Source organism: Alligator mississippiensis, chromosome 3, assembly GCF_030867095.1.
Source record: "Alligator mississippiensis isolate rAllMis1 chromosome 3, rAllMis1, whole genome shotgun sequence".
NCBI classification, from domain to species: domain Eukaryota; kingdom Metazoa; phylum Chordata; order Crocodylia; family Alligatoridae; genus Alligator; species Alligator mississippiensis.
Window position 1 is genome coordinate 176254161 of NC_081826.1, and position 22614 is coordinate 176276774.

The 22614-nt window shown below is 41.9% G+C and overlaps 1 protein-coding gene across 5 annotated transcripts in view; it reads right to left on the reverse strand.

Annotated features, from left to right (window-relative positions):
* FOCAD (focadhesin) overlaps positions 1 to 22614 on the reverse strand; it is a 290506-nt gene that overhangs the window by 242837 nt on the left and 25055 nt on the right. For all 5 annotated transcript variants that reach the window (XM_059724664.1, XM_006266820.4, XM_019480766.2 and 2 more), the window contains exons 3-5: positions 20029 to 20103; positions 16947 to 17101; positions 5525 to 5629 (exon numbers count right to left, since the gene is read on the reverse strand). In XM_059724664.1, coding sequence (XP_059580647.1) covers positions 5525 to 5629; positions 16947 to 17101; positions 20029 to 20103 — 335 coding nt within the window. The remainder of the gene's footprint in view (positions 1 to 5524; positions 5630 to 16946; positions 17102 to 20028; positions 20104 to 22614) is intronic.

Genomic DNA, 22614 nt, shown 5'->3' on the forward strand with positions numbered 1-22614 from the left:
ATTTTCTCTCCTAAGGAGAGGAAGTCTGACATGGATTTCAGGACTCAATTACGACACTCTAGATGGCTAAGAGAAAAGACTGAAAACTGAAAGTTTCATACTTGTATGCTGAAGCCCTAGCTACCACTAAGCTTAAAGCTACATTCTTTCCAAAGTCTAGCCTACCCAGTTGGTAAAAACTGCTATGTCAATACCTTACTGTGCAGGCCACTTATACAGAACAAAGAATTGTGGGAGTTATCAAAATTATATTCATGCCTTGAAAACAGATTGCAGGGACAGCAAATAACAAGTCAATGTCTAGTCAAGAGTTCCTCAAGATCTAACTGATATGTCAAAGATTTTCCTCAATTAAAATGACTATAGCATCACAGAGAAATGAGCATTACTAGTTGTGCATACATTTTGACTTTCTTTTTATATGGCAACCACTTTAACAATCAGATGACATACAAATGTAACAAAATATAGCAAAAAAAAAAGTTTCTGACAGAAGTTTGGGATTGTGGCCCAGGAGAGGGCATTGATGTAGAGGACACCCAGATGCGCACCAACACCCCAAGATGCTTGTATAGGTGACAGAAAACCTGAGACGACCAGAGGGGAACTCAGGTGCCTTTATGCGAATGCCAGAACCATGGACAACAAACAGAAGGAACTGGCTCTCCTGACAGATGAGGAATTTAACCTCATATGATTGACAGAGACCTGGTGGGATGACACGCATGATTGGGCAGTGGATACTGATAGCTATAGGCTCTACAGGAAGGATCACATTGGGAAGAAACAAGGAGGGGTAGCCCGCTATGTGAAACAGCGGTACCCCTCCCTGCAGGTCAGGTCTGATAGCAGGGAGAGGTCCCTTGAGACCCTCCGGGTCAAGATACATGGGGGTTCAGGAGAGGGAGACCTGATGGTGGGAGTCTACTACAGGCCTCCCTCCCAAAAAGAGGAGAACAATCAGGCATTCTCAAGGGAACTGGCTGATGCAGCCAGCACTAAAGACCTGACTGTCATGGGTGACTTCAACTACCCTGACATCTGTTGGGGGGGATCATTGGGCCAGCTTCAGCAGGTCAGCCAATTTCTTGGTAAGTAATGATGACCTGTTTCTATCACAGGTTGTCAAAGGACCAACTAGGGGGGAAGCCACTCTGTACTTTGTGCTTACCAAATGGGAGGGCATGGTAGGGGACCTGAAGATTGGTGGTACCCTGGGTGACAGTGACCATGATCTGATTAGGTTCACCATCCACCGGAAGGCTAGGATTTCAACTAGTAGAACAGAGGTCCTCAATTTCAGAAGGGAAGACTTTAAAAAACTAAGAAGTCTTGTTAAAAAGGCCTCTGCAACCACCAACTGAAGGATTTGGGGGCTCAGGAACAATGGTGCCTCCTCAAGAGACCTGTCCTCTCTGCTCAAAAAGAGGCCATTTCTATGAGATCAAAAAGAGGGAAAGGAGCCAAGAGACTCCTTGGCTCAACAGGGATATCAGAGAACTTTTGAAAAAGAAAAAGGACACATATAGGCAACGGAAAAAAGGATCAGCACCCTGAGAAGAGTTCACTCATGTAACCAGGGTCTGCAGGTATGAGATACGGAAAGCCAAACCAGGCATGGAGATCAAGCTAGCATCCAAAATTAAGGACAACAAAAAGTCCTTCTACATGTACATGGAGAGCTGGGAAAATAAATACATCGAGCTCCAATGTGGGACCCCTACTGAATACAGAAAGGCAGCCCACAATAGAGCCCCATGAAAAGGCAGCAGTCCTAAATGGTTACTTCACGCTGGTATTCCAGAAAGCTAACAGGAACTATGCACCTGTCCACAGGCCCAGGGAATATGGGGAAGTCAACAGTCAATATAAAATCAGCCCCGACTAAGCGAGGGTCCTCTTAGAACAACTGGACATTTTCAAGTTCTCTGGGCCAAATGACTTACACCCAAGAGTCCTTAAAGAACTGGCTGAACTCATTGCAGGTCCTTTGGCGAAAACATTTGAAAAAAGTCATGGAACTCGGGAGTGGTACCAGATGACTGGAAAAGGGCCAATGTAGTACCCATCTTTAAGAAAGGGAGGAGGGATGATCCTGCAAACTATAAACTGGTCAGTCTGACTTCAGTCCTAGGAAATACTTTTGAAAAAATTGTTAAGTAGGCCATCAATTACAAGCTTGTAACTGACAGGGTATTAAGAAGCAACCATCCTGGCTTTGTGGAGGGTAGATCATGCCTAACAAACCTAGTGCCCTTTTACGACCAGGCAACTAACCAGCTGGACAAGGGACATGAAGTAGGCATCATTTACCTAGACTTCAGTAAGGCCTTTGACTCGGTCTCCCACGAAATTCTCTCAATTAAACTGGAGGGTACTGGCCTAGATCAGCCTATGGTGAGGTGGGTGGATAACTGGCTTAGAAGCCAACCCCAGAGCGTTGTAGTCAATGAGCCTGCCTCGTTTTGGAGGGCTGTCTCTGGTGGTGTCCCACAGGGATTGGTGCTTGGACCCATGCTTTTTAACATATTTATTAATGACTTGGATGAATGGGTGGAATGCTCTATGATTAAGTTTACCGATGATACCAAGCTGTAGGGAAATGCGGGCACACCAGGGGATAGGGTAAGGATCCAGGACACCCAAACAGACTGGTTCTATATGCTGATCAGAATCAGATGAGGTTCAACAAGGAAAAGTACTGGGTCCTCCATCTGGGTAGGAAGAACCTTCACCATAACTACAGGATAGGTGGAAGACCACTCACTGGCACATCTGAACAGGACCTGGGGGGTCACAATCTACCAGAAGATGAATGAATCAACAGTGTGATGAAGTCGCCAGCAGGTCAAACAGAATTCTGGCAGATATCAGCTAATGTGTTGCCAACAGATCCAGAGAGGGGCTTCTCCCTCTCTACTAGCACTGGTGAGGCTGCAGCTGGAGTACTGTGCCCAGTTTTGGGTATCACACTTCAAGAAGGATATGGATAAGCTCCAGAGGGTGCAGAGAAAGGTCACTTGCATGATCAGGGACCTGGAGGAAAGGCCATATAAGAAGAGACTCTGGGAACTAGGCTTGTTCAGTCTGAGTAAGAGGAGGCTGAGAGGTGACTTGATCGCCGCCTACAAGTACGTCATGGGGAAGTACCAAGATCTGGGGAAGCAACTCTTCAGGAAGGCATCCTTTGGGAGGATGAGGACCAATGGACACAAACTAACAAAGGGAAGATTTAGACTGGACATAAGGAAGAACTTCTCCGTATAGTTAACTAAAACCTGGAACACACTCCCAGCAGAGGTGGTGCAGTCACCATACTTGGAGGTGTTCAAAAGGAGGCTGCATAAGCACCTCATTGAGCTACTTTGAGCTCATTAGCCTCATGCCTACAGCAGAGGACTGGATGTCCTTGGTGATTTTCCAGGTCCCTTTCCGTCCACTGATTCTATGATTGTGAATGGGGGGGGAGGGGAGACAACCTAGTTTTTATTCAGCCAAGCACTGTTAAAGAACCTATCACTTCATACAACTGAGATGCAATTTATTTAAATACACAAATTAGGACTAAATTCCTCACTGCTGTCTTGGTTCTTACTGTGACTGTTGTGATCTATTTGCTGGTTGCCTTCAAAAGAGCACATAGCCTAGCTAGCCACAATCCAAGTCTATAAGAGAAAGTCTATACAAAGCAAAAGGAAAGCCTATCCATCTCTCCCAAAAGTAGCAAGATTTGGCTTCAGATTTCTAATTGTAGGTAAATCCATGGCATAAGACCTTCCACCAAAAAAATGTCTTCCTCTAATTACTTGGGGCTTTCCTAAAATTGGTCTCAGCTTCACCATCCCCACTGGATGTACCTGTCACGGCACACGACCAAAAGATGGACAAACTGATATATTCCAGACCCAGCCCACTCAGGTCTTTAAAAGACATAACAAAGACCCTGAAATAGTTCTACAACTGGAATAAGGACCCTGGTTTAACATCAATCAGGCAGTTATATTCTGGCAACTGCTTAGACTTGCTGGTAACATTACTTGTTTTTCAATATTTTTTATTCCTTATGCTAAAACCATCACGTGTTGACAAGAATGCAAATTTTCATTTGCCCAAGAGGCGGAACTAGTGGAGGGCTTTGGGGATCAGAGGGGTTCTGTAAATGTAAACTGTTACAGTGTACTACATTTAAGTTCATAGTATTTGGACTGAAGAAAGTATGCCTTTACCTGGAGCGTGAATTTTTCCAGTACAACATAAACAATACTCAGCTGAGTACATAGTACTCCCATTAGCTCCTGTAATTGTCAACTAGTCAGTTTCCCCTGTAATCTATTAATGAGTTTCCGGGCTACCATAAGAAGCCTTAAAAATTATGGGAACTAGACATTTTTGGGGCTGCTGTGTCCCCTCATTTTCAAACAGCAGCCTTCAAATAGGCTAATTCCCATACTCTTCAAGGCTTTTAATTACACCCCTGAAGCCTTGAAAATAAGTTTCCTTTTCTAAAAACAGCCTTTTACAGCTACTTTCCCACCACCATTGCTATGCAGTTAACCAGAGTGCAATTACATTTCAAAGACAGTTGGGTTGAAATAGGGTAGGCACTTAAGCAGTGAATACACTTAACCAATACATAATTAACCAATGTAAGCATTAAGTACCAAATTGGCATTGCCATTGTGTTATGCAGTTAAGCAAACTATGCATTTATATAAATAGCCCTTATACTTACTTCATTATTACTGTGAGACCATGTTTCAGGTGTCTTGAAAATCTCTAATTCTGAAAGCACTCAGCAAATAACGTCTTCTTACTCTCACACCACTTATTGACTATTGTTCATTTATTTAGATGTATATATCTTGCTTATCCAAAAGGGGGGCTTACAATAAACATACAACCCACAAACAGGATTTCCTAAATAACACCCCAAAACTTGAGACCACCAACTCCCCTCCCCACCCCCGCAACTGCTGCTTCACATATGCAAGCCCACTGGCTAATTCCAACCATGCTTCCCTGTCACCATTTACACCCAGATACGAGAAACCTCTTTCCACTTCCCCCACTCCTTACCCACCCACTCCCATTTAACCCCCAAAAGGATATCCCTCCACCACCCCTCAATATCCCTTCCAAGCCTGTACCCCAACTAGTGGGTTAAAAAGGGTTCCCCTTCCACCCCAGGGTTCTCTCCAGAGCATCTAATATCTCCTCTATATACTTCCTATTGTATCAACAATTACTGTGCATATATTAATCCAGGACCTCTACTTTGGTTTTTCCCCTACAAAAAGGAAGGGAATCATGTTATTTAAAGATCTGAGTGAATGCTGAAACCTCAGCTAGAGGATGCAAATAGAACTATTACTACTGATTAGGTAGTAGTATAAGCTCTCCTTTAGCTTCAGTAACAAACTGGGTGCATTTGGGACCAGTGAAAGTCTTAGGGGATGTTTATCTGTAATCTATTATTTATAAAAGGAGAATATTTAAAAAACAAACTAATTAACATGAGGCTCACCTGATTGCATACAAATTTCGAACAGCCTCATCTCCGTTTTTTCCCACGGTAAGGGCTTGCATCTGTAGCAATTTCCCAATTGTTTTTATCAAACCATGCACATTCCTGTCAAAACAATGAATACAAAATAGCATTACCATCCAAAGGGTAGTTGAATTAGTTGACTATTAGAGGAAGGGTGTCATGATCCAAGCAGAACTGTGATCCAGGAACTCTTGAGCACTGCTCTGCATTTGTACCAACTGCCTTCGTGATTATGGGCTCATCTGAACTGAATCCACACTCTTCCCAAGACTGATCTCAACCTATTCTCAAACTTTAAATGAGTAAGAGGCCCAGTTCTACTGGGCCACTTTTAGCAAGCAGATTTGGAACTGTGGGATGAGCCAAATGCCCAATGATGATGCTCATCAGTTTTATTTGGTAAAGTGAATTATTACAGGTCTTGGGCCAAAACAATCTCACTCTTCCTAAGACTGTTGCTGAAAATGCTCTAGGCCAGCTGTTCCAAACTCAGAAGAGAGGCACTGAGAACAATTAGGATGAACTATTTATTCTGTGGTTGGGAGCATCCTTGCTGCCACAGTTCCAAGTCTGGAGTATGTGAAGTAAAAGAAGGAAGACAGGGCTTATTTTAGCTTCCTCATATGCAAAAGAGAGCTCAGTTACCTGTGCCACAGAAGAGTTAAGAGAAAAATAATGCACCAGTTAATATCTACAAAGAACTCTGAGGAAGGAAACCCTTCAGTTAATAACTGAACACAAATTTTTTTATCATGTTAAAACCAAACCTGGACTCCGAAATGAATGAAAGATTAAGCACAAATATTCAGCAGCGATTTAACCATGATTACTAGAATCATATGCTTAAATCCCTCAAACTGAAACTAAATCCCAAGACAGACTCTGGACAACTGGCTTGTCCTTCCAAGTTTGGATTGCAGCTGAAGGAGCCTTGCCAAACAGCTCTCATTCCACCCACCTCACTTTGTTGACTATTCATGAAATCTACTGAGTAGCAATAGGATTTCTGGCAGCATTACAGGATTCTTTATTATCTTCAAAACAGAGTCTAAGAGAATGTTGTGCAGTCTAGAGTCTGCCAGCCAATCAGAAACCTTATACAGACCATGATTTCAACAATTCATTGTCTGGTTTCAGTGGAGGGGTCGTTCTGATGATTGGATTTATTTTTTTTTTTATTAAATATTTCAAATCTTTCAAAACTACAGCAGTTGTATAATAACATGACACCACCTCAGATAAATGGCTTGAATTCTACAATCAAGTCCTCAGTTAAAAAAGGTAGAGGGGTGTGCGGGGGAAAGGAAGAGGGGGGCAAAAACAACTTTCAGGTATTATGTTGTTGAAAAAAGAAAAATGATATAAGGTTTGTTCCTCATGCTCAGGAGAAATGTAAGGCAAAACAATCATATCAATTAAAAGCATAACAAAAATAAAACAGTAATGAAACGACATCAAGACACAGGGGAAAAATTCCTTTTAACATTAATAAAGGGATGGGTAAAGAAAAAAAACCCCAAGTATACATATTAGAGTGCTTTTTTCCATTCTCCTCTTGTCCCTTGGCAGCAATTCGTCAGATCCAAGTCACTTAGCCTGTATCTTCAGTGAAATGAATTCCCTCATCAGTGAAATGTGAAACACTGGCAGCTCCTAACCACCAAGCAGAATTGGTCAAAAGAATCAGATTAACATTTATATGGTACTCGCACACACATTTCAAAAGCCAAGTAAACTTTATTATTCCCATTTAACTAATGGGGAAACTGAGGTACAACATGAAGTGACATGCACAAAGTACATTATGCATTATATTAATCTTTAGTGGATTAGTTCTGGATGGAACCCTACATACCAGTTTAATCTGGACATGCTCAGGCCACCTATATAACAGTAATTGAGCAAACTTATCAAGTGAATGAATCAGTCACTGCAACTTGCTGTGTGGACACTATTGAAATGAACTAGAAATTCACATCTGAGGGTTGCACCAATTTAATTAAATCAGTATAAGTTTTTTTATGTAGACAATACCTTAAAGGAATTTTTCCTCAAAGAAAAAAAAATGCCATTCACCAAAGGAATATTTTGGGACTGAATGCCTGTACAGTGCTTTCCTATTCATGAAAACAAGAACTACATAAAGAGCAAAAGCATCTCCATTATCTTTATCTACAGTGCCATAATGCTAAATCCATGTAATTCATTAAAAACAAAAAAACAAAAACAAACAAAAAAAACAACCAAAAACAGACAAAAATAATTGGAGATTGCTGCAACTTCATCACTTTACCACCACAGCCTAATCAAAAGGCATGACTTGTATAACTTTATACAAGTAGCAGAAGATTTTAAAAATTCAGTGAATTTTCCCCAATGTTAGTCAACAGCTAACACCAACATCCATGATATAGGGTAGAGAGAGTTGTTCTTTTCTCCCTATACATGATCCTTTTACACTCTTATATAAAAGTACTACTGAACACTGGCAAAGTTCATTAGGGGTAGAATACTGCTGCTAAAGGTTTCCTTTAATTAAAAAAGTCCAGTTCCAAATGTTCTTCTTTAGTGTAATCACTAAAATTACACGCTGTCATGATACCTGAGCATCAAAACACTAAAAGCCTTACTATATGAGAGATTACAGTTTTATTCACAATCATGTTGCCAAGCAACAGCTGTAAAAAAAAAAAGTGAGTACAATAGGCTTCTAGATATTGGTGAACTAAATGGAAGAGATGGAGAAAGAGAGAAGGTCCTTTTTTGGAATGTTTGACCTTAGGGGATATTCAGGGCATGTGAAAAGGCAGTTACCACTAACCCTAATAACATGTCACTGAATCAAAATAAAGCAACTATGAACTGAGGAAAGGGGGATGGGGGACCTCAAAACCAGCTATGTAGAACTCCTTGTTTCTAAGAAACACCAATAATAGTCTGTCCTAATTCCCGCTTCAGATTTTGAGGGGCTTATTTTAGGATTTTAGTTACTTTCAGGTTTACATACAACTTTGGAACTAAGCAAAATGTCCTCATTATAAACTATCACATGGATTAAGGACCTGCTCACCCACAGGCATTAATGCTAACATGAGAGATATCACCCTATATGGAAGAGACAGGACAGAGAGGAAAGGTCAGGAGGTTGCGTTCTATGTCAAAGAGCACCTCACTTCATCAAGGATTAGCTTCGGGTTAGAGGAGGGTCGGGCAGAGACACTTTGGGTCAAACTACAAGGGGGGCGTGGGGAAAGGGACCTTACAGTGGGTGTCTACTACAGACCACCCAACCAGGGGGAAGAGCTCGACCAGGACTTCTCCAGACAGCTTATGGAGGTGGTTAGGTCAAGAGATGTTATTGTCATGGGTGACCTAAAGTACCCAGACATTTGCTGGGAGGAGCAGACAGCCAGGTCTGACCGCTAACATAGGTTCCTGGCTGTATTATAGGACCTTCACCTTATCCAGGAAGTGCACAGCCCCACTAGGAGTAACGCGTTTCTGGACCTGGTCCTGGCCACAGGGGATGACCTGGTGAGGGGACTGCAGGCCCTTGACCACCTGGGCAATAGCGATCATCACCTGCTGGATTTCACTATACAACGCAGGGTGTCTAGGGCTTACACCAAGGCTAAAGCCCTTGACTTCAGAAGGGCCAACTTCAATGAGCTTAGGAGACTAGTGGGGGAGGCACTAAGGGCCCAGAAGGTAGAGGAGATGGGAGCCCACGAGGGATGGCCGTACCTTAAGGGGGCGATCCTCCAGGCCTAAAGGATAACAGTCCCTGAGAGAAGCAAGGGGGGTAAGAGTGCTCAGAAACCCCCTTGGCTCAGCAAGGGCATTCAGCAATGCCTGAGGACTAAAAGGGAGGCGTACAACCAGTGGAAGGGAGGAACTATCACCAAGGAGGAGTACTCCTCCTCGGCCCGGGAGTGTAGGAGGGCTATTAGGAAGGCCAAGGTAGAGATGGAACCCAGGCTAGTGTCCAGGATTAAGGACAACAAAAAGTCCTCTTGCAAGTACACTGGGAGCAAGAGGGCACCAGGCAATGTAGGGCCCCTGCAAGACACAAACAGTAATCTGGTGGCTATGCCAGATGAGAAAGCTGATATTTTTAACAGTTTCTTCGCCTCTGTTTTCTTGAACAGGGACCGGGACATCCCACCTTCCAGAGGGAGGGACAACCTCAGGGATAGGTCTGTTAGGCCTTCAGTCAGTGCAGATGTAATTAGGGTTCTTCTGGAAGGGCTAGACATTTTTAAATCTGCAGGTCCAGATGCCCTCCACCCAAGGGTGTTGAGGGAGCTGGCAGGGGTCATCGCGGAGCCCTTGGCCTAGCTGTATGAGCATTCGTGGTCATCTGGCCAGGTGCCGGGGGATTGGAAACTGGCTAATGTGGTCCCAATTTTCAAGAAAGGGAGGAAGGAGGACCCAAGTAACAATAGGCCTGTAAGCCTCACCTCAGTGCTCGGGAAGATCTTGGACAGAATCATCAAGGAGCACATCTGTGGGGGGCCTGCACGGGAGATCATGCTCAGCAGCAATCAGCATGGGTTTATCAAAGGTAGGTCCTGCCAGACCAACCTGATTGCCTTTTATGACCAAGTAACTAAATCCTTGGATGATGGTGTCGCCGTGGATGTAGTCTTTCTAGACTTTAAGAAGGCCTTTGACACTGTCTCTCCTCATCAATAAATTAAACGACTGTTGGATAACAGTTGGATGGGTAAAAAATTGGCTGACGGGGTGCACCCAGAGAGTAGTGGTGGACAGGTTGTACTCAACCTGACGAGATGTGAGCAGTGGGGTACCCCAGGGCTTGGTCCTAGGGCCCGCACTGTTTAACATCTTCATCAGCAACTTGGACGAGGGGGTGGAAAAGCACGCTGCCCAAGTTTGCTGATGACACTAAGATGTGGGGCAAGGTGGACACACTTGAAGGGAGAGAGAGGCTGCAACTAGATTTACACAGACTACAAAAGTGGGTAGATGAGAATAGGATGGGGTTCAATATAAATAAATGCAGGGTGCTGCACCTTGGGAGAAGGAATCTCCCAAGCTGGAAAGGGATCTTGGAGTCATTATTGACTCCAAGATTAACATGTGCCACCAATGCCAGACTGCAGCCAGCAAGGCCACCCATACCTTGTCATGCATCCAAAGATGCATCTCAAGCTGGTCCAAAGAGGTGATACTCCCCCTCTATGTGACTTTGGTCAGACCGCAGTTAGAGTACTGTGTCCAGTACTGGGTGCCGCACTTCAAAAGGGATGTGGCCAGCCTGGAGAGGGTTCAGAGGAGGGCCACCCGCTTGGTGAGAGGGCAGCAGGACAGGCCCTATGAGGAGAGACTGAGGGACCTGAACCTGTTCAGCATCAGCAAGAGGAGACCGAGGGGAGACCTGGTGGCTGCCTATAAACTCATCAGGGGAGATCAACAGCGAACAGGTAGAGCCCTTTTCTCCCTAGCACCACCTGGGGTGACAAGGAACAATGGTAATAAGCTGATGGAGAATAGGTTTAGGTTAGAGAAGGCAATATTTTACAGTTAGGGTGGCCAAAATCTGGAACCAACTTCCCAGGGAAGTGGTCCTCGCCCCTACCTTGGGCAAATTCAAGAGGAGATTGGACAATCTCTTGTCTGGGGTCTTGTGATCCCAGCATTCATTCCTGCTGGTGGCAGGGGGTCAAGCTAGATGATCTGTTCAGGTCCCTCCTGACCCTAGCTATTATGACACTATGAAACTATGAAAGAATATAACCAAAAATACTTTTGAAAATAGCATCCTAGAAACGTTACAAGGATGATGTTGATCATCTAATCCAATACCCTGTATAACAGGCTGTAGAATTTTACCCTTTCTTAGGGCAGGTGGAGCTATGACAGTTTACACAAGCTTAGGATCTGCTCCATTGTCTTTATGCTAAAACACAGGTCATGGTAAACATGGGATTTAAAAAAAAAAATTATTGTACAGGAGTTGTTCTTTTAAGCAACCTAAAGATATACTCCATATGTGTTTAGGACCTCAATGCTTCACCCAAAGGTGGATCCAGAAGATGCAGGGGCACAGCCCAGCTGCAGGGCAGAAGCAGCTCAGGAGCTCCCCCCATACTAGGGAGGGAATAGGATGCCGCTAAGCAGAGATGGTAGGGGAGTGAGTGCTGAGAGCTGGAAAGGAAAGGAGAGCTGGATTCTTACTCAATTCAGGGCCTTAAACTTGCCAAATATTTCCCCCATGGCACAGTCTGCCCAGCCCAGGGAGGAGACTGAAAGTGTGAGTACAACCACCCCTACAGCACTGGTCACTGCTCCCACACCCCACTTTACAAAACCCTGGATCCACCCATAGTTGTACCTGGAATATCATTGTAAAGGACCCTTAACTCCTGTTCATGCCGACTCTCCAAAATGAGGCAATATAGCTATCATCTAGAAGTAGCCATGAGTACATTCCCAGAATCGCACTTGACATGCCCAAAGCTGCTACCATTGCCTGACTTCCAGGGTTTGGCACACCCAGAATGGGAATGAATGGGTGGTACATGCTCCACAGCAGCACTCCCAAGCATGACATGGAGGCCATGTAGACATGCCTTTAGGTTCCAAACAATTATCTTTTTCCTAAACAAGTAGAGTCTCCTATTGTTTGCTTTGTCATACATCTATCAGTCTCTCCCAATAGTGCTCTCTAAAATATACTTGGTCATTTCATTCGTGCATGTAAAAAGGGCCATTTAAAAAAAATCCCACAGAAGATAAAATTTTATAGCAGTTTTCTATAAGTGTAGGGAGCTTGGAGGATGAGAGGGAATCAGAGTTGTGCAACTGATAAAAGAAAAATAGTCATTAGACAATGGAACAAAGGAACAAGACATCAGTGAAGAGGATTACTACAATGAAAAATCATTAGTTGGCACATGCAAAAAGCAAGCCACATGAGCTGAGGACATGGATATCACACAATAAAGAAAGTCTTTCCCGGCATATATGGAATATGAAAAACATGACTTGGCAGAAAATCCACTGGGTATATCAAGCAAGGGCCAAGGTTATTGTAAAAGTAGGAAGGTAATTAGGAGCAAATAGTGAATAGTCTTCTCCTGTCAAAATGCACAGTGACCTTAAGCAGAACAGGTAAGAGTTCATAAGTTCTGCTGACCTTTTAGCAGGTGTTTCATTGATTGACAATTTTGTATCTACATGCTTTTAAAGACCTGGCGCACGTAGTGCTGCAAAGCCCCAGAGCAAATTTGAATGAAACCTTGGCAGGGAACAAGATGAAGGAACTCCTAGCCAAGGTTCTAAGAGGGTGTAAATGAGACCAACACTGAAGCAAACCAATGAGAAAAAAACTAAATTATTTAACTGCCTGTGGCTGCAGGTATTTTAAAAACTTATGCATTCTTGTGGGTAGGCTCCATAAACCCTGTTTTGCAAAATTATAGTGGACGTGGTTTGAACTATGGAATTGGAGGAAAAATGCCAATGATATTAAACAATTTACATATTTGAAAAAGAGCTTCTGGGTAAACTGTCAACACAGCCGCAGTTTAACATATCAAGCAGATGCAATATCAGTCAGAGACATGAACTGGTTTCACAATGACAGTGCACAGAGCAGTGCAAAAATGGAGGTCAAATTAAAGTTTTCATAATACATTACCTTTGCTTTACCACGTCTTTATTTTTAAGGTTAACCTAAACTTTGAATGCCCTGTTTTATATATTTTTCTGAAGTGCAACATTAGGTTAAAATATTCCCTGTAAATTACAGATACTGAAATGAACCCTTAGTTATTTAAGGGATTTCACACTTCTTCCTACGCTGCAAATTGCAGCAAGTAAAAGCTTTGTGGCAGCAACAGAAATAGGATTCAGATTATCATGCTTCAAAAGCACCCTTTGCGACCAATAAGGAAGCTCTTATTCACAGCTGAGCAGTCCTGATTCCATCTTGCAGGGAGCAGTAGTGTGCACATGCCAGCCAGTTAGCTACAAAGCATATCTACACCATTTGTATGAAACATCCAAAATACTGGAATTAAAATTTGGTATCCTATCTGGCTATTGCAAGATGTCTCTCTCTCATTCACCGCATGCCAAAAATTCAGCATGAAAAAAATGCAGGGTAGATAAAAATGATTTTTTTTTATTTTAAACATTGGATTTTTTTCAATTTAAATCAGATTTTTATTTAATCTTTTTTTTTTATTTTTAAGACACTTTTAAAAAAATAAATTTATATATAGTTTTAATTTATGTCAAAGTTAAAAGATATCATCAAGGAATAGGGATTTTAACTTCTAAGTATATACTATTTAAGACAATATATTCATGTAACCTTTTTAGAAAAGTTTTATAAATAGGTCACAACCAGCCATAGACTATATTAGGGGTCAAATCTTACCAGGTTCCCAGAGGTTTCTCTATCGATTAGTAAAGAAAACCACTCTACACAATACGACTCAGTGCTCTCTAGGAGATCCCATTAAGCATTTCTGTGATGCTTAGTTTCAGTTCTCAAACTGGATTTGTCTCCAGAGATAATGTCCTTGTCAACAGCAGTATAGGGAGATGAGCAATGATAGCCCTATTGTCCATCTGCAAGTTTATGTACAGAGAGTCAAGCCCTTACCTTTCTCTAAGGGTACGTCCAGACAAGCGCACATGTACCTCTTGCAGCGTCCCAAAGGGCTTTGGGACGCTACAAAAGGCACGTGTGGGAACAAATAAAAATGTTCCCCACGCTGCAAATTTGCAACGGGGGGCAAAATTAGAACCCTGGATATCCAGGGGTCAATAAAAATACCCCGGGCAAAAAAAGCGGGACAGGGCACAGTCCAGGACCAGGCAACTAGAGGCTTGGGTCCCCCACGGAGATTATCTGGTAGCCAGCCAGAGGGTCTCTATGGCTGGCCCTCACCCTGGTGCTGAAGCACACTGCCTGCTTTGCACAGGCAGGGCACGGGCCAGCTGCAAGGAGCTGCACCCAGGCTCCATACTGGTAAGTGGGGGAGAGAAAGGGGGGGGGGGGACCCCCCACCGGCCCCATCCCTTGCCCACTCCCTGAGCCCTCCGTATCCATCCCCCGGCTGCCCTGCCTGTCCCCATCCCCTGCCTTTCCCCGCCCCCCAATTCCCCCCTGATCACTGCCCCGCCCAGCCCCAGCCCCCACCTGCCCCCCTCCCCCCCCAATCACTGCCCTGCCCGGCCCCATCCCCCCTACCCCCCGCAATCGCTGCCCCACCTGGCCCCATCCCCCACCTACCCCCACCCCCCTAATCACTGCTCCACCTGGCCCCAGCATCCTGGCAATTAAAAAGGTCCCGCACTCACCAGCAGTAGCATCTGCCACCAGGGTCACTGGGGCCTCCTGGGAAAGCCCACCTGCACAGCACAGGGCAGCAGGGATCCATCCCAGCCACCTGGCACCCGTGCTGCCACTGTCCCATTGCATGGGTGCAGCCAGGGTCGGCAGGGTACTGCGCAGCTCCACACACCATCAGGCAGCTGGGGCAGCTCAGTTAGAGCAGTGCTGGACCCTGGGTGACAGCCACAGCTGCCTCAGTTGCCCGACAGCGTGCAGAGACATGCGGCACCCTGCTGACTCTAGCTCTAGCTTCCCCTGGCTGCAGATCTGGGAGGAGCCAGGCAGGGTTATTTTGCCCCAAGTGGTACAACTTGCACCACACCAAGTTCGGGCATGTGTGCTGAGGCAAAAAGCCCCAGCTCAAATTTGTACCACTTCTGTTTGAGTTGCTGCAGGCTCACGTGCCTGCATGTGTGGATCCGCTCTAAAAGTGCAAAGTTTCATGAAGTTAAATGAATACAGGACAACAAACAACAAGACTGTACCTTTTTTTTTTTTGTTTTCTTTAAAAAAAAAAAAATAAAAAAAAAAATGATTAAATTGAGGTTTCCTGACCAGTGATTTTAATTGTGGTTTAAATCAATTTGATTTAAATCAAATCCTCCCTGAAAAAATGTCAGCCTAAAAACTAACTGTGCAAATTAGAAGGTGAAAAGAGTTTTGAATGGCATGGCTCCTGCAACCTTGAGTGTAGAGTCATTTCCATGATCCCATAATACTACCAAAGTGTAGGACCAATAAGTGACCTTGAGCAAGATAATATAGTAGTGTTCTGTATAAAGAAAGTAGGAAGGCTTAGCAGAAAAACTCAAACACTTGCCAGAAGTCAGGAGATACGCAGCAGCTCCACCAATTTTACAAGTTTAGGAAAGAAAACATCTTCAAACAACATTATTCTAATGTACTTCCCCACATTTACATGCCTGTAAGGTTAGACTCTCTCAGGATCTCTCAGAAGCTCACAATAGATTTATCTGAAAACACACAGGTGATATAACTATGCTTTATTATCCTTGTTTTACAGAGGGTATACCAGAACATTAAAAGGTAAAATGATTTGCCTTTAGTGACACTGAATTTATAGCAGAACAGGGGATAGAACCCAACATTTCTGAGCCCCTTTTAGGACCATAACCACAAATCTCTTGTGCTCCTGTAGAGCTTAGAATTTAAGCACTGGATAAGGAAAAGAGCCTAAAACATTAGCAGAAAAAGGTCACAAATACTGTTCACATCTGTTACCTGACAGAGGAAATCAGTTCAAGAGCTCCATTAAAAACATAACAGAACTCGGCAGGGTAATTTTAGCACTTATTCCTGCAAGCTCAATACAAGAGAGTTATTCTACAAGTGAGCAACTCTACTGTATCTCAACCAATAGGGCCATACATATGCATGAAATTAGGCACTTGTTTCAGCATTCGCAGGACTAAAACCAATGTCTAAGGCAAGCCTCTCTCATACCATTTGTACTTACCCCACCTTATCTTGTCCACATCACCAAGGATCTTACATTAATTCTTGCCTCTAGCACATTATGCCAAAACTGCTTTGCAATTGTTCCCCTATTTTCTTTTACTTAACTGTTTATTAACCACTAGAGACCACCTAAACCTTTGTAACTGCCTAACTGGACTCTGTAAGTAAAATTCAGTTGAACTGGAATAGGAGAAAAAGTACAACATATATTAAATGGAATTAGATGGTGATTTAAACAGGTATTTTAGGCTAATCAGGAAGGCAAAATCTTGGATATATACTTAACTTTATGAAAAGAGATCCCAGTGAAGTCAATAAAATGACTTGCACTGCATAAAATACACCTTTGAGATTAAGTGGGACTATTATTTTTCACACTGTGGTAGTGAGTAGGAGCCCCAGTCATGGACCAGGATGTGTTGGAATTAGACTCTGGTCACACAAATATGGTCCACAAGTCCACAGAGTTCACAATTTAGGACAAGACCTAAAACACTAGGGATAATCAGCCAGCAATAGGTACAAAGTAGTGACAGAGAACATTACCTGGCAGAGGGAATCAGATTGAGAGCTCCATTAAGGACATAACTGAACTCTGCATGTTCCTGTGCCACAAGTGCCACAAGGCTCTCACAGCATGCTGTCCACACAGTCACATTCTCACTGCAGCATTTCTCCCAAAGCAAGTTTAATGCAGGCGTCTGAAATCCAAAGCACAAGGACCAAGAATTAGTGTAGAGACAGAATTTCAGTACCAGTCATTTTGAGCATTCTCTTATACAAAAATATTGTGTTCTGTATCTGCTTCCAGATAGGGCTGCTGCTGTTTAAAGCAACAAAAGGATAAAACTAGAAATCAAGTTCTTTGCACTCCATAGTAACCACAGAGAAAAACAGAAATCAAATCCCAGTTGCCTAAGGAAGCCACCAACATAATTCAGTTCTCGTTGGGATTTTTAAGTTTCTGTAGCTTTAACAAAGAGGAAAAGGTTAGAACTCAAACCAGCACTGGCATTCAGTATTTAAAGAGTCCTCAGTCTTTATTATTACTAAAATTTTAGATCACTAACTCTGGAGGTTTTTTCAGAAACCTCTATAATGTACTTTGGTACTGGTCCTGTTTGTTTACAAGAGCTGCTAAGAAAATGATACAAAAATCTGTTCAAAATTTCAATGTATCATTTCCCACAAATAAAACGTCCAGTTAAAAAAACTTCAAGTATTTAAGCAGTAGAGTTGGCTGAACTTTTCCAACCTGCATCTGCCCACTGGAAAAGGAGAAGTAGTCAATCACATTTACTTTCTACTAGGTTTAGTTATGCTCAACAGTGAGGCAAAATTTGACCTGTGTTCTGTTACAAATTTTTACTTTATCCAAGGTATGAATATTTTATATAACAATGACAATAATTCCTATTTTACAGTGAAGCAGTTGCAAGATTCATTTGACCTTAATTCCATATAAAGAGCATTTTTTGCTTTTAAAAATAAAGGAACCTAATCCAAACTTCACTGGCTTTACTGTGTTTTGGATCAGGCTCACATTTAATTTCGATGCTACATTTCTGTTATGAAGTTTATGTTTGTTCATCATGACAATATATGAATGAAGGTACCAGGAAAACTAACAAATCAACGTTCTAAAATTTTTACACAAAAAGAACACGAAGCATGTCGAGTGAAACTACTACATAACTGATGATTTACTGCTAGACCAAAACATGCCACCCTGTTTCAATTCAATCTCTCGTGTGTGTGTGTGTGTGTGTGTGTGTGGGGGGGGGGGGGGGGGGAGTCTGGGAAATTGCATCCATATAGGATGCTTAAACTATCCTCCTCAGTATTACAGGAGTTTTAGTTTCAGGTCCTAAATACTTTCAAGTGTTGCTTACATCTAAACTCAGTCCTTCCTGAAGCCGAGATCAATAAACTTACACCAGTGACCAGTCTATAATAGGTAGGAAATATAAAATCGAGATGTTTTAGAAGCAACTGAGTTGAAGTAATTAAGATGCATATCTTCAATTGAAATTAAAACATAGGTGTCTAAATCCAGTTGACTGAAAAAAAAAAAAAAAGAAAAAAGAAATCATAGCTTATGCCCCTTGGGAAAGGTGTTTATTTTGATTTTAAAAATAAAATATAAGATCTTGCAAACAAAATTTCTTTTCCCTCCTATACAGGAGTTTGATTTTTTTCCCATTAGAACTTAACTGCCTACAATAACACATTTTATAGATGACAAAAGCACTAATAAGAACATTTCACTGAAGAAATAAAACTCTATGGAGATTCCGGTCCAGAGAAGTACTCCTCTTCTCCATTAGACCCTAATTTAACAAGACTGCATGATTTTAAATACACATACATCTCCAGTAACTATCTGTACGCTTAATATTATACACGGCTGAAGGAACTTCCTGAAACAGGGCCTCAGACAAAGAAAGTCATTTTCTTTCCAGTTGTTAAACTTCTGGAGTTTTGTTTGCTCTGTCTTACTACTCATTTAACTAAAAAGTGTTGCAGTAGTTTAAAAACCGCACAAGAATATGCTTGATATTTTAAAAGGAATTTAAAAAGATCTTTCAGGTTTCTTTTTTTGCTTGGTTAAATACACTGGGGAAGTGCAGAGGTGACCCCAACCAGATTTCTTCCCCATTTTACAGATCACCTTTTAAAGAATTAAATGAAAAAAAAAAAAAAGAAATGCCTACTGCTGCTCTGTGTCATTCATTTATACTCATCTCAATTAACAATGCTTGGACAAACTGAAAAAGTAAATTAAAGCTTCAAGCTGCACTGGCTTGTAAGGAAACATGAACCCCAATTTGCTGATGCAAAAAGGAAATATTTTGTAACAGATTTGAAATCTAATTGAAATCCAAGTCCTATTTTAACTGTGAGAGCTAACTTGAAAGATGTTTATATGTAGAACAGCAATGATTGTTGCAGGATCATAATGTGGTGGTGATCTGCTTGAACAACTAGTTTACTAGCATTAATTTAGTAGTGCTGGAGTGATGTTATAGCCCTGATGGTCCAGGAATCATCTGAGAAGCAAAGATTTTGATAGGACTTGATCTCTCATTAATCAAGGTTCTGTATGCTGCTCCTGGGAATCTCTCTCTCCTCCACTTTCACAGCCTTAAACACTCTTCTTAATCATCCCTGTGCCTGCTTCTTCGCTCAAACCTGATGAGGAATGCCTTGCATTCAAAAGCTTGTCTAATCTTACCCCTACCATGCAGTTGGCCCAATAAAAAAAAATATTACCCACAAATATCCTTGTCTTTGGCATTAGTTTGCCATGTTGAGGAATCCCTATCTGCTACAATATAAATCTTAAAAAACCAAAAAACACATTAGCTGGAATCTGACAGACAGTAAACTAACAGACATTCTGCAGTCTGTTACTTATTAGCCATTTGGTCTCTACATGGGAAAATAAATTTATCTTCTGATTATAGATTTCCAGTTTCTGATTGTATTCTCAGAAACATGTTGCAGGGTACCTTATTCAGCACTGTAATTGTAATTTTATTAAAAGTGGAACATAAGATATAGAGACTTCAGAAGAAGCTTAGAATCCAATGCAAGAGAAAAAAACTGGAAGCAAAGTAATACAGACCTGGTTAGAGGACTGATTGATCTTGGCTGATGAAACTTTTTCTCTTAGTACTGCAGCAATTAGATGACCCACTGCCTATAAAATACAATAGAACCAATTAATAGAGGTGGTAAAAAACTGATCATTTCACACGCAGAAAGAAACAAGAAGTCAAGCTGCAGCTGCATCTGCATCAAGAGGATGGCCAAATAGTTTGTTAATGCAACATCTGGACACAAACAGGAGCCAAATAATTTGAGCACTGAAGCATCTTCTAGAACCAACAATCTCTTGCCTGCAGCCATAATACTTGCTATCTTACAGAGTAAAAAGGGCTCCACATATACATAAGTGTCTGCACAACTGAAACAACCTGCAAAATTAGGGCCTTAACCCATAAGCAGTTACTTTAACATATTGGATCTAATAAATATTTGCAAAAGTGGAGAAACTGAGGGAGGAAATTTGCCAAATTTAGATCCAGGACTATGCTCTTAGGCCAACACAGCTAAAACCAAAAACCCAGACCCAGGACTGAGATGTTCATTCTGGTTTAAAGGAAGATGCATCTCAGTTACAAGGACTTCATTTAAAATTTCTACCCCAGCTTAGATTTTAAACAGCCTAAAAGATGCACGAGGTGTTTTGATTCAGAGTTTTGTTTCTTGGCTCACCTTGCTCTCTCTCATATTTATGCATTATCTTCAAACAAAAAAATCCTCTATAAGAGGCAGATCCTCTCACAATAAAAATATGGGGGCTGGACTCGATGATCTTCTGAGGTCCCTTCCAGCCCTAATGTCTAATGTCTATGAAATGATGGTACTTAGGAACATGGCTATATTCAAAAGAAAAACCAAATGTACTCATTACTGGCTAAGTTAGCTCTTTAACGTCAAGAGAGTTTAGTATAAGACAAGAGTGTGAAAGCTCAATACATTTCATTAAGATGTACAGACATATGGAGAAGAGCATAAATTATTTAAACCTTTCCAGGTTCCTTCTTTTATAAACTAATTACAACTTCCTCTAGATTACAGCTCACTGGAACTAAATTACATTTAGCATAACATAAATACTTTGTCAAATTGGAAACAATTCACGCAATCCAAAATGACAAGAATTCAGACACATTTTCCTAAAAAAATAACAATTATGCAAATGTCTTATTAGTGTACGACTCAAGAAAGATAATGGGACAGAGTCAGATATTTATCTTAGGGGTTTCTATAACCATTTCCCAGGCAAATTAGATTTACATGGTACAGCCTTAGTGGACCTAAATTAACTTTCTTCCCTTTCTTTTCCTGATTGTAAGGACCCCATTTCAGACAGATGTACACTCCCATCCCTGCAACTATTCATTTGGGTGGGAAACTTTCATTAAAATAGCAGGGTACTACGCTATAAAATGACCCAGAAGCTGGCTGCAATCTCTTCTATTCTAACCTCATTTCACCAGCAAAACCTTCTGACCAAGAACACTGTACCTATGGCTCTCTCACTCTTTACATTGGGTATTCTGTTTGGGGCATCATAAATAAATGTGACAATTTTTGCGGTTGGATTTTGCCACTGATGCCTCTGAAGAGCAGGGTGAGTCCTTGAACAGAAGCAAAGCAAGAGTTAGTGGAGCTACTAGAGCACAGCACAAACACAGCAATGGAAGCCCTCAAGGCTGACCATTCATGCCAGTGGACTGAGTGGGAGAGGACACATTTCAGTGTTATTTGAGAGTGGCTCTCTTTCAATTAATGAAAACGGCTACTGGTTCAAAGTGATTCAAACCATCAGGATTTTGTTTGATTACTCTTAAAACATAAATGATCTGGTCCCCTTTGTGGTAAAAAAAACAAAACCCCACCCTCCTTCCCCCTCCAGCTTGATAGAAATGCTCCATCTCTTCCTGCCAAATGTGGATTTGGCCACTGAGACCTATGTCTATCTTTTCCACACTGGATTAGCTTTTCCACATTTCCATAGCTGAGGTTAACATGGAAGCAATGCACAGGTTAAGCAAATGATGTTCACAATGAACCATGGTGTTGCACAGGCAGATTGCCATAAGAACAGCACTGAATTAAAGAGGATTTTTATGACATTTCAGTTCTTAAGGCAGATTAAGAAATTGCTGCAGTAGGTAGGCAAGACAGGGAGAGATGGAGAAAAGGGGAAGTTGGTCATAGGATTAAATGCCTGTACAGCAGAAAAACTCAATGGACTTTTAAATCATTTTAGGCATCTCTCTTTTCTCTATGACCAATTAAAAATAATGGTGGTAGAAATATGTTATGTAAATAAAGAAACTGTTCACTTCTGGGAGTGAGTTCATGGTTTTGATATGATGAAAGAGACCTGATGGATGCAGCTGTTTGTCATCAACTCTCACCTAGCAGGAAGGACAGGGATCTTTTATAGGTGGACTTCAAGAACTAGAATTTGTATCGCTTTGAGTTGAACCCTCTCAGATCTGTGTTCACAGGGTGGCAATAGATGATTCAGTGCCTGCTGGCTTAATTTAATGTTTTCTCTCTTAGAGAGTTCCTGTTATTTTTATTTGTAGAATGGTGGGTGATGGTGCCCAATGGTTCAGTTAGCGGCAAATTG